The following is a 27541-nucleotide window of genomic DNA, read 5'->3' as shown; positions in this document are numbered from 1 at the left end:
GTTCATCATTATTTGAGTTAAAATAGAGACATATTATTAAACGTTCTTCATTATATTGGTTTGTAAAAGAGACACACATTATTAAACTTTCTTCATTATTTAAGTTTTTAAAAGAGACACACATTATTAAACGTTCTTCATTATTTGAGTTTTTAAAAGAGACACACATTATTAAACGTTCTTCATTATTTAAGTTTTTAAAAGAGACACACATTATTAAACGTTCTTCATTATTTAAGTTTTTAAAAGAGAGACACATTATTAAACGTTCTTCATTATTTAAGTTTTTAAAAGAGAAACACATTAATAAATGTTCTTCATTATTTGAGATTTTAAAAGAGACACATTATTAAATGTTCTTCATTATTTAGGTTTTTAAAAGAGAGACACATTATTAAATATTCTTCATTATTTAGGTTTTTAAAAGAGAGACACGTTATTAAATATTCTTCATTATTTGAATTTTTAAAAGAGACACACATTATTAAACGTTCTTCATGATTTAAGTTTTTAAAAGAGAGACACATTATTAAACGTTCTTCATTATTTAAGTTTTTAAAAGAGAGACACATTATTAAACGTTCTTCATTATTTAAGTTTTTAAAACAGAGACACATTATCAAACGTTCTTCATTATTTGAGTTTCTGAAAGAGAGACACATTATTAAACGTTCTTCATTATTTAAGTTATTAAAAGAGAGACACATTATTAAACGTTCTTCATTATTTAAGTTTTTAAAAGAGACACACATTATTAAACGTTCTTCATTATTTGAGTTTTTAAAAGAGACACACATCATTAAACGTTCTTCATTATTTAAGTTTTTAAACGAGACACACATTATTAAACGTTCTTCATTATTTGAGTTTTTAAAGAGACACATTATTAAATGTTCTTCATTATTTAGGTTTTTAAAGGAGAGACACATTATTAAATGTTCTTCATTATTTGAGTTTTTAAAAGAGATACATTATTAAACGTTCTTCATTATTTGAGTTTCTGAAAGAGAGACACATTATTAAACTTCTTTATTATTTGAGTTTCTGAAAGAGAGACACATTATTAAACGTTCTTTATTATTTAGGTTTTTAAAAGAGAGACACATTAGTAAATGCTCTTCATTATTTAGGTTTTTAAATGAGACACACATTATTAAACGTTCTTCATTATTTACGTTTTTAAAAGAGAGACACATTATTAAACGTTCTTCATTATTTAAGTTTTTAAAAGAGACACACATTATTAAACGTTCTTCATTATTTAAATTTTTAAAACTGAGACACATTATCAAACGTTTTTCATTATTTGAGTTTCTGAAAGAGAGACACATTATTAAACGTTCTTCATTATTTAAGTTTTTAAAAGAGACACACATTATTAAACGTTCTTCATTATTTGAGATTTTAAAAGAGACACATTATTAAATGTTCTTCATTATTTGAGATTTTAAAAGAGAGACACATTGTTAAATGTTCTTCATTATTTGAGATTTTAAAAGAGACACATTATTAAATGTTCTTCATTATTTGAGTTTTTAAAAGAGACACATTATTAAATGTTCTTCATTATTTAGGTTTTTAAAAGAGAGATACATTATTAAACGTTCTTCATTATTTGAGTTTTTAAAAGAGACACACATCATTAAACGTTCTTCATTATTTAAGTTTTTAAACGAGACACACATTATTAAACGTTCTTCATTATTTGAGTTTTTAAAGAGACACATTATTAAATGTTCTTCATTATTTAGGTTTTTAAAGGAGAGACACATTATTAAATGTTCTTCATTATTTGAGTTTTTAAAAGAGATACATTATTAAACGTTCTTCATTATTTGAGTTTCTGAAAGAGAGACACATTATTAAACTTCTTTATTATTTGAGTTTCTGAAAGAGAGACACATTATTAAACGTTCTTTATTATTTAGGTTTTTAAAAGAGAGACACATTAGTAAATGCTCTTCATTATTTAGGTTTTTAAATGAGACACACATTATTAAACGTTCTTCATTATTTACGTTTTTAAAAGAGAGACACATTATTAAACGTTCTTCATTATTTAAGTTTTTAAAAGAGACACACATTATTAAACGTTCTTCATTATTTAAATTTTTAAAACTGAGACACATTATCAAACGTTTTTCATTATTTGAGTTTCTGAAAGAGAGACACATTATTAAACGTTCTTCATTATTTAAGTTTTTAAAAGAGACACACATTATTAAACGTTCTTCATTATTTGAGATTTTAAAAGAGACACATTATTAAATGTTCTTCATTATTTGAGATTTTAAAAGAGAGACACATTGTTAAATGTTCTTCATTATTTGAGATTTTAAAAGAGACACATTATTAAATGTTCTTCATTATTTGAGTTTTTAAAAGAGACACATTATTAAATGTTCTTCATTATTTAGGTTTTTAAAAGAGAGATACATTATTAAACGTTCTTCATTATTTGAGTTTCTGAAAGAGAGACACATTATTAAACTTCTTTATTATTTGAGTTTCTGAAAGAGAGACACATTATTAAACGTTCTTTATTATTTAGGTTTTTAAAAGAGAGACACATTAGTAAATGCTCTTCATTATTTAGGTTTTTAAATGAGACACACATTATTAAACGTTCTTCATTATTTACGTTTTTAAAAGAGAGACACATTATTAAACGTTCTTCATTATTTAAGTTTTTAAAAGAGACACACATTATTAAACGTTCTTCATTATTTAAATTTTTAAAACTGAGACACATTATCAAACGTTTTTCATTATTTGAGTTTCTGAAAGAGAGACACATTATTAAACGTTCTTCATTATTTAAGTTTTTAAAAGAGACACACATTATTAAACGTTCTTCATTATTTGAGATTTTAAAAGAGACACATTATTAAATGTTCTTCATTATTTGAGATTTTAAAAGAGAGACACATTGTTAAATGTTCTTCATTATTTGAGATTTTAAAAGAGACACATTATTAAATGTTCTTCATTATTTGAGTTTTTAAAAGAGACACATTATTAAATGTTCTTCATTATTTAGGTTTTTAAAAGAGAGACACATTATTAAATGTTCTTCATTATTTGAGTTTTTAAAAGAGATACATTATTAAACGTTCTTCATTATTTGAGATTTTAAAAGAGACACATTATTAAACGTTCTTCATTATTTAGGTTTTTAAAAGAGAGACACATTATTAAATATTCTTCATTATTTAGGTTTTTAAAAGAGAGACACGTTATTAAATATTCTTCATTATTTGAATTTTTAAAAGAGACACACATTATTAAACGTTCTTCATTATTTACGTTTTTAAAAGAGAGACAAATTATTAAACGTTCTTCATTATTTGAGTTTTTAAAAGAGACACATTATTAAATGTTCTTCATTATTTGAGATTTTAAAAGAGACACATTATTAAATGTTCTTGATTATTTGAGATTTTAAAAGAGATACATTATTAAATGTTCTTCATTATTTAAGTTTTTAAAAGAGAGACACATTATTAAACGTTCTTCATTATTTAAGTTTTTAAAAGAGACACACATTATTAAACATTCTTCATTATTTGAGATTTTAAAAAAGACACATTATTAAATGTTCATTATTTGAGATTTTTAAAGAGACACACATTATTAAATGTTCTTCATTATTTAGGTTTTTAAAAGAGAGACACATTATTAAATGTTCTTCATTATTTGAGTTTTTAAAAGAGATACATTATTAAACGTTCTTCATTATTTGAGTTTCTGAAAGAGAGACACATCATTAAACGTTCTTCATTATTTAGGTTTTTAAAAGAGAGACACGTTATTAAATCTTCTTCATTATTTAGGTTTTTAAAAGAGAGACACATTATTAAACGTTCTTCATTATTTACGTTTTTAAAAGAGAGACAAATTATTAAACGTTCTTCATTATTTGAGTTTTTAAAAGAGAGACACATTATTAAACTCTCTTCATTATTTCAGTTTTTAAAAGAGACACACATTATTAAACGTTCTTCATTATTTGAATTTTTAAAAGAGACACACATTATTAAACGTTCTTCATTATTCAGGTTTTTAAAAGAGAGACACGTTATTAAACGGTCTTCATTATTTAAGTTTTTAAAAGAGACACACATTATTAAACGTTCTTCATTATTTGAGTTTTTAAAAGAGAGACATTATTAAACGTTCTTCATTATTTGAGTTTTTAAAAGAGACACACATTATTAAACGTTCTTCATTATTTGAGTTTTTAAAAGAGAGACATTATTAAACGTTCTTCATTATTTGAGTTTTTAAAAGAGACACACATTATTAAACGTTCTTCATTATTTTAGTTTTTAAAAGCGAGACACATTATTAAACATTCTTCATTATTTGAGTTTTTAAAAGAGAGACACATTATTAAACGTTCTTCATTATTTAAGTTATTAAAAGAGAGACACATTATTAAACGTTCTTCATTATTTAAATTTTTAAAAGAGAGACACATTATTAAACGTTCTTCATTATTTGAGTTTTTAAAAGAGAGACACATTATTAAACGTTCTTCATTATTTGAGTTTTTAAAAGAGAGACAAATTATTAAACGTTTTTCATTATTTGAGTTTTTAAAAGAGAGACAAATTATTAAACGTTCTTCATTATTTAAGTTTTCAGAATATGAGAAACATCTAAGGAATAAAGAATATATATATTTTTAAGGCCCTCACGTCACGATAATGAAAGAAGAAACGACTTTAATCAAAAGTTGGTTTTCGTTTAAAAAACCCTACAAAACCCATGATAACAGAACGGTATGGATGGCAGTGATATTAACGTTGCGCTGTTTGAGATTTTATCAAAACAATAGTCATAAAAACAGTATGATAGTGTTTCCATATCAGAACAATAGTCCTAAAACAGTATGATAGTGTTTCTATATCAAAACATAGTTCTAGAAACTGTATGATAGTGTTTCCATATCAGAACAATATATATATATATATTTTCATTTCTATTAGAGAAACTATACTCAGGTGTCTCTCCTGTCGATTACTCAGCCCATTAGGTTAGGGTTTGAAAAGCCATAAATCTGGGTTTGATAACCCTAGTAAACAGAACACGGATAGTTGTTTGTGTGACAACTTTTTGTTTAACAACTGGTCTTATTTTATCGTTTTTTTTTCCTTGTTTATTTTTGGGTAAGTTTACTCTGAAGTAAACTTCTCTCGTTCGAACTTATTTGAAGATCTATAAACGTGGCTCGACATGGCCCAAAATGGTTAAGTTGCTACACTCGTAATCCGAGGATCTCGGGTTCGCATCCCCGTCACGTCAAACATGCTCGCTCTTTCAGCCGTGAGGGCGTTATAATGTCACGGTCAATCCCACTATTCGTTGGTAAAAGAGTAGCCCAAGAATTGGCGGTGGGTGGTGATGACTAGCTGCCTTCGCTCTAATCTTACACTGATAAATTAGAACAGCTAACGCAGATAGCTCTCGTATATCTTTGCGCAAAATTAAAACAAACAAACATTATTATGTACCGTAGTGGAACTGAGCAGAACAGTCCGTTGCAATTCACACACGGAATGCGTCGAGTCACTTCATTTGGAAGCCACTGTCACGTTTTTCACGTGAACAAAAGCCCCTTTTAAGTATTTATAAAAACACTTACTGGATACTGAACTTGCGAGTGTCGTCCAATGTTTGAAACTTTGACTGGCACAGTATAAATATTTATTGTATAGATTTGTGATTTTGTTACTTTAGTAAGGATAAAAAACAGCTCGAACGAGAATGAGTAAACCAAACGTTGAACATTTGCCTTCGAAATTCACTTATTTTCATAAATATCGGTTACAAACAGCAAAGTTGATTTGAGGGTGGCGCGTAATAATATGTAAATCTCCACCTACACCCTAAACATTATTAACTTTTTATGTTATTTCACTGCGCATTCGCAGTTAGACCAGTATTAGCTACATTATTTGCAAGATTAGTTTTAGTTCAAGTCCTTGCTTACTTAGGTCAGAAGTTAAGGGTACTTTTATGAAGAGGCTTGATTGTACTTCATTTTTGTTAGATCGAACTTCTGTTATTAAATTACACTTAGCACAGTACTTTTCAATGCGAATTCTATATTCATTACTTTCACTTGGTAAACTGGCTGCACGTTGATTGATAAATCAAAATTCCTTGTCAAGAAAATTCGAAATGATTCGAGGCGCTGATTGGCAACTTCAAAATGTTTTAAATGCATTTATTCGAAGAAGATCCCAAATCTCGTGCCCTACGCGATCAGCCGAGAACTGTAAGTTTCGAACTGTACCAGCTTTCATCAGTCCAGCCACAGATGTCAGTGATGGATAATGCTCTTATTTGTAGTTACGTGTGAATTATAGCTTGGTGTACATTTTAGTTCTGTAAAAATCTAGCTCGAAAGCTGGTTAACCTGAAAGAACACTTCCGCTAAACGCAAGTAAAAAAAAAGAAAGAAAAATAATGCACTTCTGATGATTGATTGATTGTTTGAAGTTAAACACAAACCTATACAATGTTTTATGCCCACCTCAGATATAAAAATCCAGTTTCTAGCGTTGTAAGTCCGTAGAGGAGGCTACTTACACTGATCGGTACAATGTTCAATCTCCATGAGAGATGAATACACTGTCTCGCGGTGGTTCAGCGATAAGTCTGAGGCCTTATAAAGCTAAAAATCGGGCTTCAATACCCTCTGTGGGAAGATCACGGATAGCGCATTATGTATCTCTTTACTTTACAAAAAGTAATTTGTGCATTGGATAATAAAGTTTGCTTTTGATATTTGATTTTACTATATCGCCCTATATATACATGTTTATAAATGTACTCACCTAATTCAATTTAACCACAGAAAATTCAATATGTACTTTGTATTTTTCAACAACGCCCTATCTGCAACGCAACTGTGGGAATTTCACGCCTGTATCTACGATCGTGCAAATTCACTGCTGTTTCTCTTCACCATTGGCTCATCGAGTGAACATTGAATTCAGCTTTCTGGGTGACTTTCCCGATGTACACATATTCTAGGCCCGGCATGGCCAAGCGTGTTAAGGCGTGCGACTCGTAATCTGAGGATCGCGGGTTTGCATCCCGGTCGCGCCATACATGCTCACCTTCCCAGCCGTGGGGGCGTTACAATCCCACTATTCGTTGGTAAAAGAGTAGCCCAAGAGTTGGCGGTGGGTGGTGATGACTAGCTGCCTTCCCTCTAGTCTTACACTGCTAAATTAGGGACGGCTAGCAAAGATAGCCCTCGAGTAGCTTTGTGCGAATTTCAAAACAAACAAGCAAACACATATTCTAAAGACAAGTGTCGTGTAATAATAACTGACGTGACTACTCCAATATCTTCTTACCCTGTTTTAGCTCAATCTCTTAATGAAAAAACAACTTCAAAAGAAAACAAACAAAAAACAGATTTGTTAATATGATCTTTCACGGTCATACCGTTCAGTATATAGCAAGGGTAATATCGATTTTGTGCGTGACAGAAACCATTACCAGAATTAATGTTTTGGTTTTGTAATAAATAGATCAAAACACAGCCATTTTTCACTGTTGAATAAGCTATTTATTGTTGTCGTAAGTTTAAATACAGAACTTCTCCAAATCAAATTCCATGTTTTTGAGTTCTGTGTCAGGTCTAAACTTACTTGTTATTTCGATATGTTTCAGATGAATTACAAAGACACAGGCCTTTTTGTTATTAGTTTTACCGTAATAGTTTTAATTATATAAACATTGATTAATGCATACATTCAAAGTGTTCTTATAACTACATCCAGTACCCATAGAGGACTCTGCTGCCTCTGCTGAATTTTGGTCAAAGCTACTCGATGGGCGTCTGCACATGCCCCCTCTAATTTTAGCAGCTATCACTTCTAAATTAGAGACGGTTGGTGCAGACAAGAGAGAAGAAAGTTCAGTGGTAAATCTGCAGGCTCATGACGGCAAAAAATATGGTTTCGATACCTGGGGTAGGTATATCACAGATAGCTTATTGTGTAACTTTGTAGTTAACAACAACTACTAAAGTCACTACCATTACTTTACGTTACATATATATTACTACTTTCAGGGTTCTGGGTGACGATGTCAAGAAACCTTGTAACAAAAGACATTACCATTCCTTTACTTTATATATATATATATTACTACTTTCAGGGTTCTGGGTGACGATGTCAAGAAACCTTGTAACGAAAGACACTACCATTAATTTACTTTATATATATATATATTACTACTTTCAGGGTTCTGGGTGACGATGTCAAGAAACCTTGTAACAAAAGACACTACCATTAATTTACTTTATATGTATATATATTACTACTTTTAGGGTTATGGGTGACGATGTCAAGAAACCTTGTAACAAAAGACACTACCATTACTTTACTTTATATATATATATATATTACTACTTTCAGGGTTCTGGGTGACGATGTCAAGAAACCTTGTAACAAAAGACACTACCATTACTTTATATATATATATATATATATATATATATTACTACTTTCAGGGTTCTGGGTGACGATGTCAAGAAACCTTGTAACAAAAGACACTACCATTACTTTACTTTATATATATATATATATATTACTACTTTCAGGGTTCTGGGTGACGATGTCAAGAAACCTTGTAACAAAAGACACTACCATTACTTTACTTTATATATATATATATATATTACTACTTTCAGGGTTCTGGGTGACGATGTCAAGAAACCTTGTAACAAAAGACACTACCATTACTTTACTTTATATATATATATATATATATTACTACTTTCAGGGTTCTGGGTGACGATGTCAAGAAACCTTGTAACAAAAGACACTACCATTACTTTACTTTATATATATATATATATATATATATTACTACTTTCAGGGTTCTGGGTGACGATGTCAAGAAACCTTGTAACAAAAGACACTACCATTACTTTATATATATATATATATATATATTACTACTTTCAGGGTTCTGGGTGACGATGTCAAGAAACCTTGTAACGAAAGACACTACCATTAATTTACTTTATATATATATATATATATATTACTACTTTCAGGGTTCTGGGTGACGATGTCAAGAAACCTTGTAACGAAAGACACTACCATTAATTTACTTTATATATATATATATATATATTACTACTTTCAGGGTTCTGGGTGACGATGTCAAGAAACCTTGTAACGAAAGACACTACCATTAATTTACTTTATATATATATATATATATATTACTACTTTCAGGGTTCTGGGTGACGATGTCAAGAAACCTTGTAACGAAAGACATTACCATTACTTTACTTTATATATATATATATATATTACTACTTTCAGGGTTCTGGGTGACGATGTCAAGAAACCTTGTAACAAAAGACACTACCATTAATTTACTTTATATATATATATATTACTACTTTCAGGGTTCTGGGTGACGATGTCAAGAAACCTTGTAACAAAAGACACTACCATTACTTTATATATATATATATTACTACTTTTAGGGTTATGGGTGACGATGTCAAGAAACCTTGTAACAAAAGACACTACCATTACTTTACTTTATATATATATATATATATTACTACTTTCAGGGTTCTGGGTGACGATGTCAAGAAAACTTGTAACAAAAGACACTACCATTACTTTACTTTATATATATATATATATTACTACTTTCAGGGTTCTGGGTGACGATGTCAAGAAAACTTGTAACAAAAGACATTACCATTAATTTACTTTATATATATATATATATATTACTACTTTCAGGGTTCTGGGTGACGATGTCAAGAAAACTTGTAACAAAAGACACTACCATTACTTTACTTTATATATATATATATATATTACTACTTTCAGGGTTCTGGGTGACGATGTCAAGAAAACTTGTAACAAAAGACATTACCATTAATTTACTTTATATATATATATATATATATATATATTACTACTTTCAGGGTTCTGGGTGACGATGTCAAGAAACCTTGTAACAAAAGACACTACCATTACTTTACTTTATATATATATATATATATATATATATTACTACTTTCAGGGTTCTGGGTGACGATGTCAAGAAACCTTGTAACAAAAGACACTACCATTACTTTACTTTATATATAAATATATTACTACTTTCAGGGTTCTGGGTGACGATGTCAAGAAACCTTGTAACAAAAGACACTACCATTACTTTACTTTATATATATATATATATGTTACTACTTTCAGGGTTCTGGGTGACGATGTCAAGAAACCTTGTAACAAAAGACACTACCATTACTTTACTTTATATATATATATATATATATATATATACTACTTCAGGGTTCTGGGTGACGATGTCAAGAAACCTTGTAACAAAAGACACTACCATTACTTTACTTTATATATATATATATTACTACTTTCAGGGTTCTGGGTGACGATGTCAAGAAACCTTGTAACAAAAGACACTACCATTACTTTACTTTATATATATATATATATATTACTACTTTCAGGGTTCTGGGTGACGATGTCAAGAAACCTTGTAACGAAAGACACTACCATTACTTTACTTTATATATATATATATATATATTACTACTTTCAGGGTTCTGGGTGACGATGTCAAGAAACCTTGTAACAAAAGACACTACCATTAATTTACTTTATATATATATATATTACTACTTTCAGGGTTCTGGGTGACGATGTCAAGAAACCTTGTAACAAAAGACACTACCATTACTTTATATATATATATATTACTACTTTTAGGGTTATGGGTGACGATGTCAAGAAACCTTGTAACAAAAGACACTACCATTACTTTACTTTATATATATATATATATTACTACTTTCAGGGTTCTGGGTGACGATGTCAAGAAACCTTGTAACAAAAGACACTACCATTACTTTACTTTATATATATATATATATTACTACTTTCAGGGTTCTGGGTGACGATGTCAAGAAAACTTGTAACAAAAGACATTACCATTAATTTACTTTATATATATATATATATATTACTACTTTCAGGGTTCTGGGTGACGATGTCAAGAAAACTTGTAACAAAAGACACTACCATTACTTTACTTTATATATATATATATATATTACTACTTTCAGGGTTCTGGGTGACGATGTCAAGAAAACTTGTAACAAAAGACATTACCATTAATTTACTTTATATATATATATATTACTACTTTCAGGGTTCTGGGTGACGATGTCAAGAAACCTTGTAACAAAAGACACTACCATTACTTTACTTTATATATATATATATATATTACTACTTTCAGGGTTCTGGGTGACGATGTCAAGAAACCTTGTAACGAAAGACACTACCATTAATTTACTTTATATATATATATATATATTACTACTTTCAGGGTTCTGGGTGACGATGTCAAGAAACCTTGTAACGAAAGACACTACCATTAATTTACTTTATATATATATATATATATTACTACTTTCAGGGTTCTGGGTGACGATGTCAAGAAACCTTGTAACAAAAGACACTACCATTACTTTACTTTATATATATATATATTACTACTTTCAGGGTTCTGGGTGACGATGTCAAGAAACCTTGTAACAAAAGACACTACCATTACTTTACTTTATATATATATATATATATATATTACTACTTTCAGGGTTCTGGGTGACGATGTCAAGAAACCTTGTAACAAAAGACACTACCATTACTTTACTTTATATATATATATATATATATATATATTACTACTTTCAGGGTTCTGGGTGACGATGTCAAGAAACCTTGTAACAAAGACACTACCATTACTTTACTTTATATATATATATATTACTACTTTCAGGGTTCTGGGTGACGATGTCAAGAAACCTTGTAACAAAAGACACTACCATTACTTTACTTTATATATATATATATATTACTACTTTCAGGGTTCTGGGTGACGATGTCAAGAAACCTTGTAACGAAAGACACTACCATTACTTTACTTTGTATATATATATATATATTACTACTTTCAGGGTTCTGGGTGACGATGTCAAGAAACCTTGTAACGAAAGACACTACCATTAATTTACTTTATATATATATATATATATATTACTACTTTCAGGGTTCTGGGTGACGATGTCAAGAAACCTTGTAACGAAAGACACTACCATTAATTTACTTTATATATATATATATATATATTACTACTTTCAGGGTTCTGGGTGACGATGTCAAGAAACCTTGTAACGAAAGACACTACCATTAATTTACTTTATTTATATATATATATATATTACTACTTTCAGGGTTCTGGGTGACGATGTCAAGAAACCTTGTAACGAAAGACATTACCATTACTTTACTTTATATATATATATATATTACTACTTTCAGGGTTCTGGGTGACGATGTCAAGAAACCTTGTAACAAAAAAGACACTACCATTAATTTACTTTATATATATATATATTACTACTTTCAGGGTTCTGGGTGACGATGTCAAGAAACCTTGTAACAAAAGACACTACCATTACTTTATATATATATATATTACTACTTTTAGGGTTATGGGTGACGATGTCAAGAAACCTTGTAACAAAGACACTACCATTACTTTACTTTATATATATATATATATATTACTACTTTCAGGGTTCTGGGTGACGATGTCAAGAAAACTTGTAACAAAAGACACTACCATTACTTTACTTTATATATATATATATATTACTACTTTCAGGGTTCTGGGTGACGATGTCAAGAAAACTTGTAACAAAAGACATTACCATTAATTTACTTTATATATATATATATATATTACTACTTTCAGGGTTCTGGGTGACGATGTCAAGAAAACTTGTAACAAAAAAGACACTACCATTACTTTACTTTATATATATATATATATATTACTACTTTCAGGGTTCTGGGTGACGATGTCAAGAAAACTTGTAACAAAAGACATTACCATTAATTTACTTTATATATATATATATTACTACTTTCAGGGTTCTGGGTGACGATGTCAAGAAACCTTGTAACAAAAGACACTACCATTACTTTACTTTATATATATATATATATATATACTACTTTCAGGGTTCTGGGTGACGATGTCAAGAAACCTTGTAACGAAAGACACTACCATTAATTTACTTTATATATATATATATATATATTACTACTTTCAGGGTTCTGGGTGACGATGTCAAGAAACCTTGTAACGAAAGACACTACCATTAATTTACTTTATATATATATATATATATATATTACTACTTTCAGGGTTCTGGGTGACGATGTCAAGAAACCTTGTAACAAAAGACACTACCATTACTTTACTTTATATATATATATATTACTACTTTCAGGGTTCTGGGTGACGATGTCAAGAAACCTTGTAACAAAAGACACTACCATTACTTTACTTTATATATATATATATATATATATTACTACTTTCAGGGTTCTGGGTGACGATGTCAAGAAACCTTGTAACAAAAGACACTACCATTACTTTACTTTATATATATATATATATATATATATATTACTACTTTCAGGGTTCTGGGTGACGATGTCAAGAAACCTTGTAACAAAAGACACTACCATTACTTTACTTTATATATATATATATTACTACTTTCAGGGTTCTGGGTGACGATGTCAAGAAACCTTGTAACAAAAGACACTACCATTACTTTACTTTATATATATATATATATTACTACTTTCAGGGTTCTGGGTGACGATGTCAAGAAACCTTGTAACGAAAGACACTACCATTACTTTACTTTGTATATATATATATATATTACTACTTTCAGGGTTCTGGGTGACGATGTCAAGAAACCTTGTAACGAAAGACACTACCATTAATTTACTTTATATATATATATATATATATTACTACTTTCAGGGTTCTGGGTGACGATGTCAAGAAACCTTGTAACGAAAGACACTACCATTAATTTACTTTATATATATATATATATATATTACTACTTTCAGGGTTCTGGGTGACGATGTCAAGAAACCTTGTAACGAAAGACACTACCATTAATTTACTTTATATATATATATATATATATTACTACTTTCAGGGTTCTGGGTGACGATGTCAAGAAACCTTGTAACGAAAGACATTACCATTACTTTACTTTATATATATATATATATTACTACTTTCAGGGTTCTGGGTGACGATGTCAAGAAACCTTGTAACAAAAGACACTACCATTAATTTACTTTATATATATATATATTACTACTTTCAGGGTTCTGGGTGACGATGTCAAGAAACCTTGTAACAAAAAGACACTACCATTACTTTATATATATATATATACTACTACTTTTAGGGTTATGGGTGACGATGTCAAGAAACCTTGTAACAAAAGACACTACCATTACTTTACTTTATATATATATATATATATTACTACTTTCAGGGTTCTGGGTGACGATGTCAAGAAAACTTGTAACAAAAGACACTACCATTACTTTACTTTATATATATATATATATATTACTACTTTCAGGGTTCTGGGTGACGATGTCAAGAAAACTTGTAACAAAAGACATTACCATTAATTTACTTTATATATATATATATATATTACTACTTTCAGGGTTCTGGGTGACGATGTCAAGAAAACTTGTAACAAAAGACACTACCATTACTTTACTTTATATATATATATATATATTACTACTTTCAGGGTTCTGGGTGACGATGTCAAGAAAACTTGTAACAAAAGACATTACCATTAATTTACTTTATATATATATATATATATATATATTACTACTTTCAGGGTTCTGGGTGACGATGTCAAGAAACATTGTAACAAAAGACACTACCATTACTTTACTTTATATATATATATATATTACTACTTTCAGGGTTCTGGGTGACGATGTCAAGAAACCTTGTAACAAAAGACACTACCATTACTTTACTTTATATATATATATATTACTACTTTCAGGGTTCTGGGTGACGATGTCAAGAAACCTTGTAACAAAAGACACTACCATTACTTTACTTTATATATATATATATATATTACTACTTTCAGGGTTCTGGGTGACGATGTCAAGAAACCTTGTAACAAAAGACACTACCATTACTTTACTTTATATATATATATATATATTACTACTTTCAGGGTTCTGGGTGACGATGTCAAGAAACCTTGTAACAAAAGACACTACCATTACTTTACTTTATATATATATATATTACTACTTTCAGGGTTCTGGGTGACGATGTCAAGAAACCTTGTAACAAAAGACACTACCATTACTTTACTTTATATATATATATATATTACTACTTTCAGGGTTCTGGGTGACGATGTCAAGAAACCTTGTAACGAAAGACACTACCATTACTTTACTTTATATATATATATATATATATTACTACTTTCAGGGTTCTGGGTGACGATGTCAAGAAACCTTGTAACAAAAGACACTACCATTAATTTACTTTATATATATATATATTACTACTTTCAGGGTTCTGGGTGACGATGTCAAGAAACCTTGTAACAAAAGACACTACCATTACTTTATATATATATATATTACTACTTTTAGGGTTATGGGTGACGATGTCAAGAAACCTTGTAACAAAAGACACTACCATTACTTTACTTTATATATATATATATATTACTACTTTCAGGGTTCTGGGTGACGATGTCAAGAAACCTTGTAACGAAAGACACTACCATTACTTTACTTTATATATATATATATATATATTACTACTTTCAGGGTTCTGGGTGACGATGTCAAGAAACCTTGTAACAAAAGACACTACCATTAATTTACTTTATATATATATATATTACTACTTTCAGGGTTCTGGGTGACGATGTCAAGAAACCTTGTAACAAAAGACACTACCATTACTTTATATATATATATATTACTACTTTTAGGGTTATGGGTGACGATGTCAAGAAACCTTGTAACAAAAGACACTACCATTACTTTACTTTATATATATATATATATTACTACTTTCAGGGTTCTGGGTGACGATGTCAAGAAACCTTGTAACAAAAGACACTACCATTACTTTACTTTATATATATATATATATTACTACTTTCAGGGTTCTGGGTGACGATGTCAAGAAAACTTGTAACAAAAGACATTACCATTAATTTACTTTATATATATATATATATATTACTACTTTCAGGGTTCTGGGTGACGATGTCAAGAAAACTTGTAACAAAAGACACTACCATTACTTTACTTTATATATATATATATATATTACTACTTTCAGGGTTCTGGGTGACGATGTCAAGAAAACTTGTAACAAAAGACATTACCATTAATTTACTTTATATATATATATATATATATATATATATATATATATTACTACTTTCAGGGTTCTGGGTGACGATGTCAAGAAACCTTGTAACAAAAGACACTACCATTACTTTACTTTATATATATATATATATATATATTACTACTTTCAGGGTTCTGGGTGACGATGTCAAGAAACCTTGTAACAAAAGACACTACCATTACTTTACTTTATATATATATATATATTACTACTTTCAGGGTTCTGGGTGACGATGTCAAGAAACCTTGTAACAAAAGACACTACCATTACTTTACTTTATATATATATATATATTACTACTTTCAGGGTTCTGGGTGACGATGTCAAGAAACCTTGTAACAAAAGACACTACCATTACTTTACTTTATATATATATATATATTACTACTTTCAGGGTTCTGGGTGACGATGTCAAGAAACCTTGTAACGAAAGACACTACCATTACTTTACTTTATATATATATATATATATTACTACTTTCAGGGTTCTGGGTGACGATGTCAAGAAACCTTGTAACGAAAGACACTACCATTACTTTACTTTATATATATATATATTACTACTTTCAGGGTTCTGGGTGACGATGTCAAGAAACCTTGTAACAAAAGACACTACCATTACTTTACTTTATATATATATATATATTACTACTTTCAGGGTTCTGGGTGACGATGTCAAGAAACCTTGTAACAAAAGACACTACCATTACTTTACTTTATATATATATATATATTACTACTTTCAGGGTTCTGGGTGACGATGTCAAGAAACCTTGTAACGAAAGACACTACCATTACTTTACTTTATATATATATATATATTACTACTTTCAGGGTTCTGGGTGACGATGTCAAGAAACCTTGTAACAAAAGACACTACCATTACTTTACTTTATATATATATATATATTACTACTTTCAGGGTTCTGGGTGACGATGTCAAGAAACCTTGTAACGAAAGACACTACCATTACTTTACTTTATATATATATATATTACTACTTTCAGGGTTATGGGTGACGATGTCAAGAAACCTTGTAACAAAAGACACTACCATTACTTTACTTTATATATATATATATATTACTACTTTCAGGGTTATGGGTGACGATGTCAAGAAACCTTGTAACAAAAGACACTACCATTACTTTATATATATATATATATTACTACTTTCAGGGTTCTGGGTGACGATGTCAAGAAACCTTGTAACGAAAGACACTACCATTAATTTACTTTATATATATATATATTACTACTTTCAGGGTTCTGGGTGACGATGTCAAGAAACCTTGTAACGAAAGACATTACCATTAATTTACTTTATATATATATATATATTACTACTTTCAGGGTTCTGGGTGACGATGTCAAGAAACCTTGTAACAAAAGACACTACCATTACTTTACTTTATATATATATATATATATTACTACTTTCAGGGTTCTGGGTGACGATGTCAAGAAACCTTGTAACGAAAGACACTACCATTAATTTACTTTATATATATATATATATATTACTACTTTCAGGGTTCTGGGTGACGATGTCAAGAAACCTTGTAACGAAAGACACTACCATTACTTTATATATATATATATATTACTACTTTCAGGGTTCTGGGTGACGATGTCAAGAAACCTTGTAACGAAAGACATTACCATTACTTTACTTTATATATATATATATATATATTACTACTTTCAGGGTTCTGGGTGACGATGTCAAGAAACCTTGTAACAAAAGACACTACCATTACTTTACTTTATATATATATATATATATATATATATATATATTACTACTTTCAGGGTTCTGGGTGACGATGTCAAGAAACCTTGTAACAAAAGACACTACCATTACTTTACTTTATATATATATATATTACTACTTTCAGGGTTCTGGGTGACGATGTCAAGAAACCTTGTAACGAAAGACACTACCATTACTTTATATATATATATATATATATTACTACTTTCAGGGTTCTGGGTGACGATGTCAAGAAACCTTGTAACGAAAGACACTACCATTAATTTACTTTATATATATATATATATATATTACTACTTTCAGGGTTCTGGGTGACGATGTCAAGAAACCTTGTAACGAAAGACACTACCATTACTTTATATATATATATATATTACTACTTTCAGGGTTCTGGGTGACGATGTCAAGAAACCTTGTAACGAAAGACATTACCATTACTTTACTTTATATATATATATATTACTACTTTCAGGGTTCTGGGTGACGATGTCAAGAAACCTTGTAACGAAAGACACTACCATTACTTTACTTTATATATATATATATATATATTACTACTTTCAGGGTTCTGGGTGACGATGAAAAGAAACCCTTTATCGATGAAGCTGAAAGACTTCGATGTAAACATAAAAAAGACCATCCCGACTATAAATACCAACCAAGACGAAGGAAACCTCCAAAATGTTCAACATTCGCCACCTCTTCAACATCTGTTTCAGAACCACCCCATTTACCCATAAAAGCTATAACCTCTTCTGTTAATCATCGGAGTAACATTGGATCAGACACTTCAGAAAGTGACAATAGGTCATACAGCGCCCTCTACTCCAGTCGCAGTGCCGCTTATCCTACACACCAAAGCCCACCAACACCTCCTACGACACCCTATCATGGCGCCAGAATCCTTCACCATAGAACTAGAGAAGACATAAACCCACTAACCACGGATGGGATCATACTCCAATCAAACAGAGGTACTGAAATATGTACGTTTTGTTTATCTAAAGCTCATGACAGAATTATTAGAACCAATTTTGTTGTTCTACAATACAACATTTTGATTTCGTTTACTTTGTGACGTGTAAAGATGACGTAGAACAGACGTAATTGTGCACTAACGACCACACATTCTGTAACTGTCTAAAGGGCATACAGTATCAACTCTCAATGACCATGTAGCAGACTCAGTGAACAGGACAAAAATATCGGCGTGGGCTGAATATGGAGGCTGCTGAAACTGTTAACAAATTTATCATTTTATCCACATTTCAACGGACCTGATTATACAGATTCACACTGATGGGAGTATACGTTAGGTGATTCCGATTTAATTTTGTTTAAAGTGCCGTTGTATTAGACCTAAATTTGAACTAAGCGACTTAAAAAATTCAATTAATCTGGCCCTAAATACTGACTGACTCGCTTTAAAACACTGTTGAAATAGTCCTAAATCTGGACTAATTAACTTTAGAATACTGTTGAAATAGCCCTAAATCCAGACTCACTTTAAAACACTGTTGAAATAGCCGTGAATCCGGACTGACTAATAAACACTATTGAACTAGCCCTAAATCCGGACTGACTCACTTTAAAACGCTGTTGAAATAGTCCTAAATCTGGACTGATTAATTTTAGAATACTGTTGAAATAGTCCTAAATTCAGACTCACTTTAAAACACTGTTGAAATAGCCCTGAATCCGGACTGACTAATAAACACTATTGAACTAGCCCTAAATCTGGACTGACTCACTTTAAAACGCTGTTGAAATAGTCCTAAATCCGGACTGACTAACTTTAAAACACTCTTGAAATAGTCCTAAATCTGGCCTGAGCAGCCGTAAAATACGATAGAAGTAAACCTAAATTCGGACTTAGAAACCATATAGACGATGGAGCTGGTCCTGAATTCGAACTTGGTAACTACAAAACACGACTGAGTTTATAATTTTTATCCCTGACTGAGCTAGACCTAAATCCGGGATGAGCAGCACTGGCATATGAGAACTTTTCTACAAACTTTTGTGTGATGTACACTCTACACGTCTGTTTTAATCTTCGATGTTATTTAAACATTTGTACAAAAAAAAATGTAAATTATTATTTTACGAATAAAACAGACGTAAGTGTTTTTCACTATGATCTGAACACCAAACTCAACGATCGCTTGTTCGTTAAATATTGGTTTACGATATTTTTTCTTGTTCTTGTAATTTATACTAAAATAATCATTTAAAAAAACCCAGAGAACCAGTAAAGATATATGTATGCACTTCATTACAAAGATAAGATATGTAATACGGTTCAAGCCTTGTAAACATACATATGTATCTCCTATAGGGAATTTTACTTTAAGGATTTCAGAATTCCTACTTCTAATTGTTTTCCTTTTTTGTGGTTCCCCTAATTAAAAAAAAAGGAAAAGAAAAATTATTATTTTTTATCGCGAAAAGGATATTGCCACGCATGTGGTAAATCTCTTACAGCTTTCAATTTATTATTCTGACCCCTAAAACTCTAATGTGACAACGTGAAGAAAGCTGCACTGACATCTCGTGAGTTGTGATCTAAGCCTAACGACACAGAAGAAAGTTATTTTGCATAATGATGCGGGTTCTTAGGGCTCGTTTTTGTCGCTGAAGAAAAGCAGAGGTTTTAAAACAGTTCATGTTTTATTGTTTGTTTTTTTTGCTCGCCATATACATAATAAAGTGAAACTTTTATGAAATTTCTAAACCCGAAAGAACCAAACGTTAAATTATAAGCTTCGACATGAATTTCTGCCTCGTTTTAGGCCCATTGTCTATCAACACTTTCCAATATTGGATTATAAATTCCGGCAGTAATTTCTGCTTTACTTTAAGTCCAAAATCTATAGACTCTTTACGCTTGTATACCACTCGAGTAAATCGAAACTTAAGCCACGAAAGACTTAAATTACAAAATTACTCAGATTAGTTAGCAGGATTTGCAGTTCATGTATTGTCAGTGTTTTTCAATCCATCCTAGTTTTCGATAAGCGCAATAAGTACTACCTCCAATACTTTCATTAACCATCGGTTAAAGTCCCTAGGTGTTCTATTCCCCGTGGTGGACACAGCATACCCTCAGTGTGGCTTTGCTTTAAAACAAAGAAACTACTGGTGTTTGTGTGTGAAACTGTACTAAACATACTGTCGTTAACCAGTTCTAAAAGTATCTAGGGCTCAGCATGTATTGCTGTTCCTCTATCGAGAGAGAATCATCAATAGCCACGCCTGTAATTGGATTTCGAATCAATATAAAGATTGAGCTATGAGCTAAACGTTTGTACCTGAAAAAAAACAAAACAACTAAGAGCCGTTATGCCGCGACTAAAATTCACTTGTGTACCTGTGTAATCATAATATATATTTTCATCATCAGTATCCTTACAGATCGAATCATTATGAAAACAAAAAGACACGAGACAATAAGCGTATAATTTTCGCAATATAAACAATCTACAAAACGCTAAAAAACAAAGTATCCGAACTGTAACTTATTTTAAAATATACAGATGTCTAATATTGCTTTATATTTTCCCAAGGTTCCACGCACGAAGCGGTTAGCTTCCACTCAGGCACAGGTAATCCGTTAGGAATAGCACCGAGGGAATCTCAGTGCAAGTACGCAAGGATAGAGGAATCTCCATCAAACCAAATTCCGACAGTAGGACCTCACGGAGCAGTTGACCCTTACGTTCACCTGGGCTTAGCTGGAACCCCTCAGTATCCCCATATCCCACATGGAAACCTGACTATGCACGGGGCTGGAGCGTCACCTACTCCGCCGTGGGGTCGGTTTACTTCCGATCAATTCTCCCAGGATCGTCTTCGGGTGAGCTGCTTATCTAGTGCGCATGTATCTCGTGACGACCATCACGTGGTGAGCGAGGGCTTAATCGTGACCCCAAGCTGCAAAGAAGAAAGTCTAGCGGGGGATCGAGGAGTTGTCAACCCGCCCCTGGAACTGTATCGGACCCCCAATTATAGCACGGACTATTCCATTCGACGGTCAGGTTCTACAGGCTTCATGGAATCAGACAGCTTTTCTCACTGTAGTAAAGCCTTCACAGCTCCATCAGCGTTGCTGGGAGTACAGAGCTGCCCTATGTTTAGTCATGTAGTTCCTGGTTCCCAGGGGGAGCCACCACTGTTTGTGCCAGACAGCAGACCACAGCTTGAAGCCACGAACTCGTGTGTTTACAGCTCAGGTCATGCGCTCGGTCATTTTCTCCAGCCCAGATAACAAGTTTACTTAGTATATGTGTGTAGAAATTTTTTATATATATATAGATATACATACGCCTCTTTCGTTAGATATAAATACATCTCTGTATAGGTATACATAGATTACACAGTGTTTTAGCTTGAACTTTAACCAATGGTGTTGGTTTAAATCATTTATATGCTTTTAAATTAATAAACTGTTAATACAGAGCCTTAAACTAAACGTCTTATGGTAACATTATACTGGAATATTTCGTGGTGTCGATTTAATTTGCATGATGTAGTTGTTACGAGGAAATAAAAGAGTATTCTGCAGCCTTTAAATAACCTTCGAACAAACACGTAAGTTAGATATTACTCCGCGGTATTAAAATAGTACGTGAAGTTATGTCCTATGGTGATAATTGATTTCTTTTTTTTTTTGAAGAAAAAAAATGATTAGTTAACACTTGCCAAACTGCGTTCGAACACGTTTCAAGCATTCATGTGCAAAGGGAAACACAAAAGTATTTTCTTCCTATGTGCCTGAGGCATTTCATGTTCGCTTTGGTAATTCACACCAGAAAGAAACCTAGTAAAGTAACATTAGTTGATTTATATTTTACCAACAGTCATATAGATAGAAATGCTAAATTTACGTAAAATTGAAAAGAACACACACAAAAACGAGAAATATGTTACAAAGAATATTTCAGTTACTATACGTTTTGTTTGTTGTTCTTTTTTGTTTAACACAAAGCAACATAATGGGCTATTTTACTCTCTTCGCGGGTATCAAAACCTAAGTTTTAGTGCTATAAGGCTTTAGATTTATCACTGCGCCACCTGGGGCGTCAATATGTAATCATAAGTGCAGATAAAGCTTGCTTTATCTAAAGTAATCAAAAGAGTGTAAAATCAAATGTTTCGTTATTTTTTTCTATCGAAATAATAAAAACTGATAAAACTAAGGGAAAATACTAGGCAGAAAGGTTAATTATTTTTATGAAAAATAATTCATTAAACTTAAAGTGTTTTTTCCTTCTTTTTTATGAATTTTAGTCGTGGAAAATTTTAAAGCACCTTAAGTATCTTTATATTGTAATTAGGAAGTTTTCTGATTTTCTTTTTTATGAAATCTGAAAAATCAAATAAATATTTTTTCTATGAAACTGAGAATTTTCGTTTGCAAATCCTAAACTATTCTACAAAAAAAAAAAGATCGCAGTTTTGCAAGCATTTCACATTCAAAATTTTTACTAAGCAATTTTAGAGTTTGAACAAAACTTCGTTTAATAAAGGTATTAAACTTTGCTTTTTAGAAGGAATGAACCATGTTGTAAATAAACAGTCGAGTAGGCGCTTAACAAGAATAAATTTAAATCGCTAAGTATTAAATATTGAAAAAAACAATCAAAAGGGACAGTTTATTGTAGGGGACACAGTATTCATGTTTAACTTCTTGATAGTCTTGAAGAATTGGGTTGTTATAAAGTCTTTAGAAATTTGTTTATTCATTTGGTATCCGAGATAACTTAAGATCTTGAAACGTTAATAAATTTGTCTAGTTGCATTGCAACTAAAGTGTAGTCGTATTATTCAATAAAACAATCAATGTTCGAGTGTTAGTTAGTTTTATTTGTGAATTCATTTTTGTTTCCCATTCGTATTTAATCATCACATGAAATTATGTTATGAAACAAAGAACATTATTTTATTAGACTTATGCAGAGCTGTTAAATTACTTTCTTACAAAGCATTAATATTTATCTGATAAAATGCCAAAATATTCATCACGTGAACTACCACTTTAATATGTTATATACCCTAGTTTCCCAATTATTTGCCAGAGTTACTAGTGCCATCTGTTGAGAGATTTTAACAAATCAATCGGTTTATTCTCATCCAGCGAAGAAAGATCTGTGTGTGAGCCTGAGTATTGTACTTATGTTTTTATGTTAATACCTTTGAAAATATTATATTATCTTCAATTTTCATGTCTTACAAAAAACTTAAAATGAATGGCATATGAAAGGATAAGTCCTGAACAGTACGCCGTTTCGTTCATTGTAACATATTGGTTTGTTGTAGTTATTTCTCCTTTTAGTGATAGCGTAGATTTAGATACATGTTTTGCACCAATCAAAGATGGATCATCCGTAGCTATATATGTTTATAAAATGAAGGTTTTATTTGGAACGAGTGAAATACCAAAAAAACAACAACAAATTTCTTTGAAACTAGAACGTTTCAGGAAAGAAAAATAAATCTGTGATGCCATAAAATCACCGTAGACTGAACTATAAATTTTTTAAACCTAAAACAAGAAAGTTTTGCCTTTCTATAAACCAACGATACTATCGTTAATGATTTCACATTTTACTTATTATTATTATTGTATAAATCTACTCAGAAGAAACTTTCTGCTGAAGTAATTTATTTAAAGAAGTTATAAGAAGCGCTAAAGTTTTTCGATGTGTGTGTTTTTCCTAAGGTTTTAAAATAATGAGGTAGAATAACGTAGATATTACACTTATCTTCTAGTTTACCAAACGAACTGAGTTTTGTAAACAACAGAAACTGCTAATAAAGTGTGTTTTAAGATGATACTGTGGTGTCTCTTTTTAGACATTGGTTGAACGATGTCCTTTGCTCAGTCAACATAACCAGAACGAATCGCAAGTGAATGTGTGTATATATTTATACAAACGCGTCTATTTAGAAATAAGACCGACTTTTTTGATAAATTATTAAGAAAGGGGGCGTTAATTGTTTTGAAATTAATGTACCCGTAAATACAAAACATGAAATTCAGTTTGCTATTAAAATTAATATTCCCTGGTGAAATTCTCTTTTCAGTGGACTTTCGTCCATTTCGTTCATTCTATCAGCGATAGTTCAAAAAGCAGCCACCAAAGTGTTTATGTGCTCTGATGGATTATATTCTTTCTGTAAGTTAGATTTATCAGAAGTATTGGTTAGAATATTTAGTATATATATTATTGCTGTTAATTTCTTATTATAAGAACATTTCTTTATATTGTTATCTTAGTATATTGACTTAGGACTAATCAAAATCTGTTAAGCTAGTTGTACCTCGTTAAATGTTTTTGGAATTACAGCCAAGAATACCTTCAACAGCTTAACAGTTAGTTGATGAAATAATACATTCTAATCATCACAACTGTGGACAGTATAGTTAGTTATTTCATTACTTGGATAAATTTCTAATTCTGATACATGCCGGTAATTTGCTTGGATGAGGGGTTAATATTGATTAATTAACTCTTACAAAGTTGATAGCACGTGATGTTTTATTTTTAATTTCGCGCAAATTTACACGAGGGCGATTTGCGCTAACTGTTCCTAATTTACCAATGTAAGGTTAGAGGGAAGACAGCTAGTCATCACCATCTATCTATCATTAAATCTTGGGCTACTCTTTAGTGACCGTCACATTATACTTTCCCACATGTGGAAGGACTGGCATATTTGTCGTGAAAAGGAGTTGAACCTTCAGATTGCGAGTTGAGCGCCCTAACCACCTGACCATGCCAGGCCCAGCGCATGATATAACGTGTTAATAGTTTCAAATTGTTTTAAACCAGTACGAGTCTGTGATTTATTATGTTACGCATGTTAACGTAGTATGACTTCAGATATCAGGTAATTTTATTTTTAATTAAAAAAGTTGGTTGAAAGTCGATATATATCAAATTTCTAATATTTGCCAACAAGATTGATACACACTATTTTATTTCTTAACATAAATATATGTTAATATACAAACAACAACACAGTTTATAATAATGGTTATTACAAATGATGACTTATGTACAACAGTGTTGGAAAGTTAAAAACAATACTAAATTTTATATCTAGTCTGGGATTAAATCTTTTGTTGACGTTTCATGGAGAGCGAATTAATTCTACGATCATACACAGGTCATTTCACTTAGCGGGAATGCTAACTATCTCTCTTCTTGTCTAGTCTCACCTAAGTTTCTCACAGTTAAAGTTATACAATGTCTTTGTTGAAGTACTAACGTCCGAAGTTAATCCTCTGAAGTTGAACGGTTCGCAGCTTTCGAAATCTACGTGGTCAGATATCCATAGTTTTCCGATTAACAAGTTTTTATCACAATTACAGTTTCTTAAATTTATTGTATACTGACTGTAGCGACGCAACAATATTATTAAACAGTCTCCTCACGTGTTGAGATAGTTATCGTTTATACTCATTAGATGAGATTCTCGAAAATTCAGCTGGCAATAATACTGGAATTTATATATATAGATATGTACCTTGATGATTCTTACACTCAAAAAATCTTCTACAAATTCAGATGACAGATGGGACTTGCGCAATATACATTTAACACAATACGTTACATGCATATGTAAATACTTATTAAACTGAAACAAACATAGATATTAAAATAAATGTATAACAGTAAATCCGTTACATTATATGATGTTATAAACTTTGTACTTTTATGTTCTGTAAAGTGGCTTGCTAACCACGAGGCTAGTCTAAGTCGTTGGGTATTGAAAATTGCGAACAAAACTCGTAAAAAATAAATTATTATTGAATAACATAAAAGGCACAAACAAATAGAAATGGTAAAATATTGCGAGTAAAAAAGAAAAAAAGTATTCTTCTGAAACATTTCTGGTTTCAGCTTATATTTAAATTTAAAAACGTTTATCAATATTTAGACTTTGAGTAAAAACAAAAATGGATAAGCATATCCAGAGCTTAAGTGAATGCTTCTTATTAACAGCAATGGCGAATTTAAGGTTTGTATGAACCCAGGGACTAACAATTTTTTGTGGGCCCTACACCCCATGCAATTTTACATAGAATAAAATTATCAATGGGCCTTGGAAGATGAACTCCCTCTATTCACTAACTAAATACGCCATTCAACAAGTTTACTTGTTCGGCATCAATTGCATGACTTGGATTGTTGATTGTCACGTGATATAATGTTGTTTTTTTGTTAAACTTTCCTCCAGATTTTTGTTTGACTGATTGTTTTGATAGCATGAAGCTACATAATTGGGCAATCCGTACTCTGCCCGATACCGATATCCAAACCAAAATTTTAGTTATAAGACCTAAGATTTATTGCTGGGCCACTGTGGGAT

The 27541-nt window shown here is 30.9% G+C and overlaps 1 protein-coding gene across 1 annotated transcript; it reads left to right on the top strand.

Annotated features, from left to right (window-relative positions):
* Window positions 1–6186: 6186 nt before the first annotated feature.
* LOC143227007 (uncharacterized) lies at window positions 6187–22716 on the top strand. The gene is made up of 4 exons (XM_076458556.1): window positions 6187–6283; window positions 7803–7998; window positions 18728–19149; window positions 21730–22716. Exons 1-4 carry the CDS (start codon window positions 6187–6189, stop codon window positions 22428–22430), a joined length of 1416 nt encoding a protein of 471 aa, XP_076314671.1. The 3' UTR covers window positions 22431–22716.
* The last annotated feature ends 4825 nt before the right edge of the window (window positions 22717–27541 follow it).

This window comes from Tachypleus tridentatus, chromosome 9 (assembly GCF_004210375.1).
Source record: "Tachypleus tridentatus isolate NWPU-2018 chromosome 9, ASM421037v1, whole genome shotgun sequence".
Lineage (NCBI taxonomy): Eukaryota > Metazoa > Arthropoda > Merostomata > Xiphosura > Limulidae > Tachypleus > Tachypleus tridentatus.
Note: the sequence above shows the minus strand (reverse complement) of the source record. Positions and strands in the feature narration are given on the sequence as shown.

Excerpts from the sequence above, each read along its gene's own strand:
- LOC143227007 (XM_076458556.1), top strand. The coding sequence starts at position 6,187 with ATGATTCGAGGCGCTGATTGGCAACTTCAAAATGTTTTAAATGCATTT. Across the intron at positions 7,999-18,727 it reads GGTTTCGATACCTGGGGTAG|GGTTCTGGGTGACGATGAAA; the intron begins GTATATCACAGA and ends TACTACTTTCAG. Across the intron at positions 19,150-21,729 it reads AAACAGAGGTACTGAAATAT|GTTCCACGCACGAAGCGGTT; the intron begins GTACGTTTTGTT and ends TATTTTCCCAAG.